The 8,481-nt window shown below is 63.5% G+C and overlaps 1 protein-coding gene across 3 annotated transcripts; it reads right to left on the bottom strand.

Moving 5' to 3' along the window:
- Positions 1–611: 611 nt before the first annotated feature.
- Positions 612–8,279, bottom strand: NOTUM (notum, palmitoleoyl-protein carboxylesterase). Of its 3 annotated transcripts, none has more exons than XM_017524816.1 (11): positions 7,661–8,279; positions 6,510–6,562; positions 6,337–6,432; positions 5,822–5,882; positions 5,519–5,577; positions 5,041–5,143; positions 4,098–4,289; positions 3,868–3,968; positions 3,054–3,201; positions 2,057–2,104; positions 612–1,375 (listed from the first exon to the last, which is right to left on the bottom strand). In XM_017524816.1, the coding sequence occupies exons 1-11, from the start codon at positions 8,002–8,004 to the stop codon at positions 1,069–1,071; spliced, it is 1,512 nt and encodes a 503-aa protein (XP_017380305.1). In that variant the 5' UTR covers positions 8,005–8,279; the 3' UTR covers positions 612–1,068. The 3 variants fall into 3 exon arrangements, with proteins under 3 accessions (XP_017380305.1, XP_017380304.1, XP_017380306.1); XM_017524815.2 differs by having other exon boundaries at positions 5,519–5,628; positions 7,661–8,086; XM_017524817.2 differs by having other exon boundaries at positions 1,286–1,375; positions 3,080–3,201; positions 5,519–5,628; positions 7,661–8,086.
- Positions 8,280–8,481: the final 202 nt, after the last annotated feature.

The following is an 8,481-nucleotide window of genomic DNA, read 5'->3' as shown; positions in this document are numbered from 1 at the left end:
TTGCACTCTAGCCTGGGTAACATGAGTGAAACTCCGTCTCAAAAAAAAATAATAATAAAAAAATAAAAAAATAAATAAATAAATAAATAAAAAGGGGCTGAGTGCAGGGGCTCATGCCTATAATCCCAACACTTTGGGAGGCTGAGGGGGGAGGATTGCTTGAGCCCAGAGTTCAAGACCAGCCTGGGCAACATAGGGAGACTCCATCTCTACAAAAAATTAAAATATTAGCCAGGTGTGGTGGTGGGTGCCTATAGTCCCAGCTATTCAGGAGGCTGAAGTGGGAGAATTGCTTGAGCCCAGGAGGCTGTAGTGAGCAGATTGTGCCACTGCACACCAGCCTGGGCAACACAATGAGATTGTGCCTCTAAAATAAATGAATAAGTAAAGATATGCAGCTGGTACCATCCACCCTGGGAAGTGGGCATCTGGTGAAGGATTGAAGGGAAGCAGGGCCCCTCCAGAAGACACTGCTCTGAGTCTGTGCATTAAGAAAGTCAGAGTTGGGGAGTTCCCGTGGCCCCTCCCTGTATCTCCCTGCTGCCCTGGGGACCTGGAGAGGAGGTGTGAAGCCGGTGGAACTGCCCATTCAAATAAACATGTCAGCAGGGTGAGGTTCTTGTCTTTTTTTTTCATCATTTAAAAAAATGTTACAAAACGAGATCATTCATCATATATTTCTTGATTGTTCCTTTTTTTAAAAAAATTAAAGTAATAAAAAGTCATTTTATAAAATAATATAAAAGGGCTTGATGGGTGGGGCCGGGTGGGGGCTGTCTGAGCTGGTGGGCTGAGGAATCCAGCGCTTTTCTTCTGGCTCCCCTCATGGGGAAGGGCCTTCCGGCCACAGCTGGGGATGACAGCACATCCCCTCTCCGGCTGGGCCTCTTACAGGCCGTGGGAGGCAGGCAGGCAAAGCCAGGGCCGGGAGTCCGGTGGGCAGACCCAGGCAGGGGGACGGCTGGGGCCCTGTCCTGAAGAGATGGGAGGGCCTGCTGGTGGGGGGTGAGGTGGCACTGGGTAGCGGGTGGCCTTGCCCTTTGGTGCTGGCTCCTCCAGACAGTTCGCCTAGCTTCCGCTGCTCAGCATCCCCAGCAGCTCGCTGGGCTCCAGTCTCTGCTGCTGGGCCACCGTCTGCACGTCGAAGCCCATGTGCATGAGGAACTGGGCCACGTTCATCTCTTGCCCCGTGAACTGGTCCCGGACAGTGGGACACGAGGGGTTGCAGTGGGGCCAGGGACAGCTGTCCACCAGGTGGACGGGGCAGCCCTTTAGGGGGGTCTTGCTGGCTTTGTGGCTGTCATGGAGGCTCCTATCCCAGCAGTGCAGTGCTCGGGGCAGTGAGATCCCCTTCACCTGGACATCCGTCCAGTGGCTGCGGAGGAAAACCGGGTTGGGGTCACATGGGCAGTGGTATCACCACTGAGGGGGCTGTTTTCTTTCTGAGACCGAGCTGGAGTGCGGTGGTGTAATCTCGGCTCACTGCAACCTCCGCCTCCCGGGTTCAAGCGATTCTCCTGCCTCAGCCTCCCGAGTAGCTAGGATTATAGGCACATGCCACTGTGCCTCGCTAATTTTTGTATTTTTAGTAAAGACAGGGTTTTACCATGTTGGCCAGGCTGGTCTCAAACTCCTGACCTCAGGTGATCTGCCCACCTTGGCCTCCTAAAGTGCTGGGATTACAGGCGTGAGTCACTGTGCCCGGCTTGGTTTTTTTTTTTCTTTAAGACAAGGTCTCCCTCTGCCTCTCAGGCTAGAATACAGTGTGTGATCACTGCTCACTGCAGTCTCAACCTCCTGAGTTCAAGTGATCCTCCCGCCTCAGCCTCCTGAATAGTTGGGATTATAGGCGTGAGCCACTGCTTGGCCATGGTGGCGCTGAGTCTTAATTCTAGCCATACAGATGTTGCTACAAGTGGCTCTGGCAGCCCTAGAAGGAAATCCCATACACAGAGCCAAGAAGAGGCCCGTGGGAGGCCAAGTGAAGTTGGGGAGCCTGTGGACTTTTGAAGCTGATGTCATGGACGCCAGCTGCCCGGAGCCCAGGGACACTGACCTCCGGATGATGATCTCATGGGAGAGGCAGGCAGGGGCAAAGCTGGCCCTGTTGGAGAGGAGAGAGTAGCTCGTGAGCTCCCCACCCATTCAGTCGCTTTCCCACCCTCCTCTCCTAGAGCTGTCCCTGGCCTGGCCATTGCCCTTCCCTGTCGCTTTGGCTGCCAGCTGCTCCTCTGGCCCAAGCCTCCCCTGGAGTCAGCCAGCTCCCAGCTGACCCTTATCCCTTTGTGCCACAAATCCCTCCCTTCCAGGCAGGGTCTCCTGGGCAGGGGCAGGAGGCTGTCCTAGACAGGGAAATATTATGCTACCATCCAGAACCCTATTTTTATTTTATTTTGAATGGGGGTCTGGTTCTGTCGCCCTGGCTGGAGTGTAGCGCTGCAATTGAAGCTTGCTTGCCTCCCACAGGGAATGTTAGCTCACTGTAATCTTGAACTCCTGGGCTCAAGGGATCCTACTTCCTCAGCCTCCCGAATAGCTGGGATTATAGGTGTTGCCACCATGCCCGGCTAATTTTTGTATTTTTTGTAGAGACAGGGTTTCACCATGTTGCCCAGGCTGGTCTTGAACTTCTGGCCTCCAGCAATCCGGCTGCCCCGGCCTCCCAAAGTGCTGAGATTATGCCAGGCCCAAGACCTCTCTCTCTCTCTATATATTTTTGAGGTGGAGCCACGCTGGAGTGCAGTGGTGCCATCTTGGCTCACTGTAACCTTCACCTCCCGGTTCAAGCGAGTCTCTTGCCTCAGCCTCCTGAGTAGCTGGGATTACAGGTGCACACCTCCAGGCGCGGCTAAGTTTTGTACATTTTGTGGAGATGGGGTTTCGGCACGTTGGCCAGGCTGGTCTCCTACTCCCGACCTCAGGTGATCTGCCCACATGGGCCTCCTAAAGTGCTGGGATTACAGGTGTGAGCCCCCTGCGCCCGGCCTAGAACCTCTATTTTTAAATCAAGAGTGAGCTGCCCAGCGAGGGGCTCCCGGGGCCCATGCACTCACGGCACGTCCTTGAGTGTGTGGCGCACCTCGCGGCCGAGATTCTCGATGTACAGCCGCTGGCCCTCCTGCACCGGCTGCCCTGAGAGGTGCACGTTGCCCACAGTCAGCTGGGCCTCGTCAAACAGCCACTGCACCACGAACACGGGGCCTGCAGGTGGCGGGGCTCAGTTCGGTCTCCCCATGACCCCTGCTCCTGCCCCCCACCCCAGGCTCCAAGCTCAGCACCCCCAGGTCCCCTCCAGTGCTGCTGAGGCTCTCAGGCCCCTAGGCTTGGCTAGACTCTCCCCAGGGGTGCCAGTCACCAGTCCCTAAGAATGTGGTTTCCTTCTTCCAAGCCAGCATTTTTATAATCCATAGGTTCATAACTAAACAGATAAATAAACCACCTTTCCTTCAAAAAGGGCTCTTGTTAACCCCTCCATGACCTTGGCCTGCTTCTCAGCAACTCCACTTTCACAAAAATTTGCTGATGATTTACTCCAATACAACCTCACCACTCCTCAGAGTGAGGGGCTGGGGAGAGACTGGCGCAGGGCCCTGCAGCAAGGAGGCGCAGCTCGGGGATTAGCTCCAAAGCATGTCCCTAGTCATGGGTGTAGACAGGGTGACCACCTGTCCCGGTTTGCCTGGGATTGGGGGCTGTGAGCGCTGAGGGCCGGCAAGTCCCAGGCACACCGCGGCGACAAGGCCCCCTGGCACACAGCCGGCCTCCTCCCTGGACCAGGGCAGTGGTCTCCAAGCCCAGCCCGAGGGGCTAGAGTCCACGCTGGATTTTCAGAAGCTGCCCCGTTGCTCCACCCCGCCGCCCACTCACAGCGCAGAGTCGGGTAGATCTTGTAGCCGAAGAAGCAGTTCCACTCCTCGCCCTCCTGGAACTGGCGGCGGCAGCGCTCTGGGACCACACCGTTCCAGTACCTGGGGCCACAGCTGCGGGTTAGGCTGCCCCGGGCCTCGCCCCCAGAGCTCCCCACCCACAGAGGCCGCTCCACCCAGGCCCTCGGGGTGCAGCTGCAGCGCGGGGACGGGTCCGCGGGGCTGGGGCACCTGATGCCGCGGCGGATGGCCTCCGTGGGCGCACACGTGATGGTGTCCACGCAGTCCGTGTGGCGGTACTGCTCGCTGTCCAGGAACCAGCCCGAGTCGGCCAGGCCTCGCACCTGGATGGCCGGGTAGCCCAGCTCCTCCAGCTGCTCAGCCACGCGGTCCACATTCAGCAGCACCCCGGTGCCCCCCGCGCTGCGAGGAGGGCCCGCGTGAGGCCGGGGCGCGGGGAGAGGCACCCGCGTCCCCGAGTCTGCCCAGCCCCGGCCCGCGCCCCTGCTTCCTTCTGAACTGCGCGTGCCGCCCACGGCCTGAACTGCGCATGCGCATGCCACCCGCGTTCTCTGTTCTCGTGCAAGACCCGTGGCCTTAGGTCCTGGGGCAGAGGGGCTGGCAGGCCCCCGCGCAGACCGGCGTCCAGGCTGGCAGGTCACCACACTTTCCTGACACGGCCAGGCTCTCCCCCCCTCCTCCCCTTCCTCTCTGTCTCTTTACCTCAGTTTATCTGAAAATGAAGATAAACTACGTGGCCTCAGGCCCCTTCATCTGCTCCCCGTATGTCCCCTGGGTCTCCTGCATGCCTGCTGGGATACTGGGACCCACAGGGGTGATCCTCACCTACCGGGCCCTGGAGGAGGGGCGTTAGTCCATGGCCAACCCCTAACCAACGACCTAGGTCCCTGCAGCCCAAAACTTCCCCTACAGCCAGCAACTATCGAGTCCAGAAGCATTCTCTGGACAGCGTCCGGTTGCCCAGCACTCTGGAGCCGCACTTCAGAGTCCCCAGCGATGCCAGTTCTCCCAGCTCCAGCCTCTCGCCCTCCCAGACACCTGCCAAGATCTGCACAGGCTCCGCCCCATCCTCACCTCCCATACACCCCCACCCCACGCCCATTCCACACGGGTCCCTGCCTCTCACCTCCAGCGCCCACCCCACCCTGCCCACCTGCTCCCGGCCAGCAGCAGCACCTTGGCCCCGCTCAGCCCTCTGCCCAGGAGCTCTCGCACCACCTCCTGGATGATGAGGGTGCCCATGAATGCATACTCGTCTGCAATAGAGAGAGGGGATGACCTCAGGTAGGGGGTTGGGCCGAGAACCATCTCCTACACCACAATGGCTGGTAGAATTCTGGCTCTGCTGGGGGACTGGGGGGAATCTTCTGGGGAGGAGTCCGGGACTGGAGGAAGGTGGGTACACCAGGCCATGCTGGGGCCCCCTCCCTAGGGAATATTCAGAAAAAAGGACCCCTACAGTCTTGGCCAAGAGGGCAGTGGGGGCGTGGGGCGGGGACCCTGGGACATACTATCAAAGGCTTTGAGAGTGTGGCAAGGCTGAGTATCAGCTTTTCCCGAGAAACCCCCTTGTCCCCCCTCATCCCTGCCCTGTCGGGCCTTGTTGTGCCCTGGGAAGGCCGGGGACTCACTCTTCTCGGACTTAGATGATGCCCCGCTCCAAACATCACTGGAGCAGTAGGGGATGAAGCTGCAACACAGGACGGTCGGTGAGCCTGCCACAGCGCCGCCGCCGGGCAGCCTCCGGGAATGATGAAGGACCCCCAGGAAGGACCCCCAGGAAGGACCATCCCAGGACAGGCCTCCCCAAGAAAGACCCCCAGGATGACTTCCCCAGGACAGTACCCCCCTAGGAAGGACCAACCCAGGATAGGACCCCCCATGGAGGACCCCCAGGAAGAACCCTCTCCAGGCAGAACCCTGCTCCCCCTTACACCATGTTTGCGTTCCACCAGTGGGGGTTCTCCTCCGGCTGTGAGGACAGGATCCCTGTGCCTGGGGACAGAGGCGGTGGGGCTTTCTAGTGGGAGGAGGCTGCGCAGGGACGGGAATCCCAGGCGGGGACTGGTCTCCCCCACTTGGCCCCAGCAAGGGAGGTGTGCTAGTGCTGCGGGCCTGAACCAAGGTTGCCAGGAGTGGAAGACCGTGGGGTTTAGTTACCCAGGGAAGCCACCAAAGCCACGGTGCCCGGCCAGGCTGCGACACCAGGTCTGACCTTGACTTCAACCCCCATCCCCACTTTGACCCCTGGGACCGTAAGCGCCTATTAAATGCCAGTGTGGAATGGACCCCAAAGGGCGAGAGTGAAGGGCGCCCCTTGCTCTTAGGAATTCAGGCGCCGGGCTGGGTACAATGAGCGGGGTGGGGGCCTCGCTGGGGCTCAGGGCGCGGGCACGGCTTTCTCCTGGACCTCACGTGGAGGCCGCCCTTCCCGAGGCCCGCCGCTAACCTCTGCGAGTGCGCGGCCAGTCCCGGGAGCTCATGAGGCGCCGCATGGTGTCGTATCTGGAGTCGCAGTTCTCGCGGTTGAAGCAGTACCAGCCGCCTGCGGACACGGCACCTCGCTCAGGCCCGCGCGCGCGGGGACCCCCGCCCTCGCCCCGCCTCGGCCCCCGGACGCACCTTCCAGGAAGAGCAGCCACCGCCTGCTGCCCTTGGACTCCTTCAGGTAGTAGCTGCAGGGAGGACACCGAGCGGTCGGCCCGGGCAGCAGAGCCGCCGCGCTTCCCCGCCCCCAGCCCCGGCGGAGGGGCCACGCCACCTGTTCCCCGCCGCGCGCGACGGTCGCACGAGGGCGCCCTCGGCCAGGCCCACGCGGAGCGCAGCGGACGGCGGCGGTCCCGGGAGGTGGCGCTCGCGGGGCGGGGAAGGGACCGCGCGGGCTGCGGTCCGTGGAAAATCCCCACGGCCCGCCCGGCGCGGGTCCTGCTGTAACCTCGGCGCCGGCGGCTGGGCGGGAGTCCTCCCGGGGCGCGCAGCGGCGCCCAAGGCGTGCAACGCGCCCGCATGGAAGGAGCGCGCATGGCGGGGGCGCGGGACGCTCCTGGGGGTGCGGGGGGGCGCGGGCGCCACCGACCTGGCGTGCAAGCCTTCAGGCAGAGGCCCGACCCCACGCCCGGGTCTCCCGGCTGTCCTCGGCCTGCTGAGCGCGTGGGCGCCTCCGCCGCGCCCCGACACCTGGCCTCACGTCTCTTATCTACTTCGGGGCTGTGGGGTGGGGGGCAGTAGGACTCTCCCCGCCCCCCGGTGTCGCCTGTTCCCGCTGGAGCCAGGCGCACTCTCCGGCTGCATCTTACCGCCCAGGGACCGAAGGACACGAGCAAAGCGGCTGTGTCCGGTGGCTGAGGGGGCAGTGCCCGAGCTGGCCGGGGACCAGCCCTTCCAGCGCGGCTCTGCTGTTCACGCGGAAAGTCACCGAGGAGAGCCCTCCCCAGGGCCAGCACAGCGGGGCGCCCGACGGAAGCCCTTTCCCCCCCCACCCCGGGGAGAGAATGGCCGCGGCCCGCAGGGAGGGTCCAGCTGGAGACCCGGCGCGTCTGGGTGAAGCAGAAAGGCGCAGGGTGCGGGCCTTACCTGGCGGGGCAGGGAGGCGCAGGATGCGGGCATTACCGGATCAGGCAGGGAGGCGCAGGGTGCGGGCCTTACCGGGTTGGGTAGGGAGGCGCAGGGTGCCGGGCTTACCCGGCGGGGTAGCGAAGCGCCCAGTGGGGCAGGGAGGCGCAAGGCGGGGGCCTTAGGGGATGGGGTAGGGAGGCGCAGGGTGCGGGCCTTACCCGGCGGGGCTTCCATCGTTGCAGGTCACCGAGGTGTTGAGCAGGAGGTGCAGGCGCAGGTCCTCGTTGAGCTGCGGCGCGGAGCAGGGGTACAGGGACTGCGCCAGGCTCTTGACCTGTGCCATGAAGCTGTCCATGTTGCCCTCCACGGCCGTGAAGTCCAGCGGGAAGCTCTCCACTGGCTGTCCAGCCGCCGGCGCCGCCTCGGTCCGCGGGGGAGGCGGCGGCAGGGGCGGCGGTGGGGGCGGCTGCTGACCCTGGCGCCGCCAGGTCTTCTTGGCCTCGCCGCCCCCCGCGCAGTGCAGCAGGCCCAGCAGCAGCAGCACGCGCACCCCTCGGCCCATGGCCGCGCCGCTCAGGTCCGCAGCCACCTGCGGACAGCGGGCGGCCTTGAGGCGGTGGCGGCGGGGGGTGCCGGGCCGGGGGTGCCCGGGCCGCGGGATGCCGGCGGCTCCTGCTCGCTCGCCCCCGCTCCCGGCCGCCGGGCCTGGCGGAGAAGGCGCGAGTGGCTGGGCGTCGAGGCGCTCGGGGCCGGGTGCCGTCGGCCTCTGCTGCTGGGGCTTCGCGCCCGGCCGTCCGAGGGCAGCGCAGGGTCTGGGTGCGCTGGCTCCGGCCCGCGCCAATGAGCGGCGGGGGCCGAGCCTGGGCGTATTTGCGGGGGCCGCGGCGGCCCGGGTGCCCGCGCGTTAGATGTGCCGCCGCCGCCGCCCGGGTTCGGTGGAGGGGGGAGGGGGCCGCGCTCGCTCTTTTCTTGGCGGAGGCATCGGCTTTTCTTCCCAAACCGCAAGCCTGACGGAGGGGCCTGGACTACCCCGCCGCGG

Source organism: Cebus imitator, unplaced genomic scaffold, assembly GCF_001604975.1.
Source record: "Cebus imitator isolate Cc_AM_T3 unplaced genomic scaffold, Cebus_imitator-1.0 Scaffold36, whole genome shotgun sequence".
NCBI lineage: Eukaryota > Metazoa > Chordata > Mammalia > Primates > Cebidae > Cebus > Cebus imitator.
The sequence above is the reverse complement of the archived record's forward strand: the minus strand, read 5'-3'. Positions and strand labels throughout refer to the sequence as shown.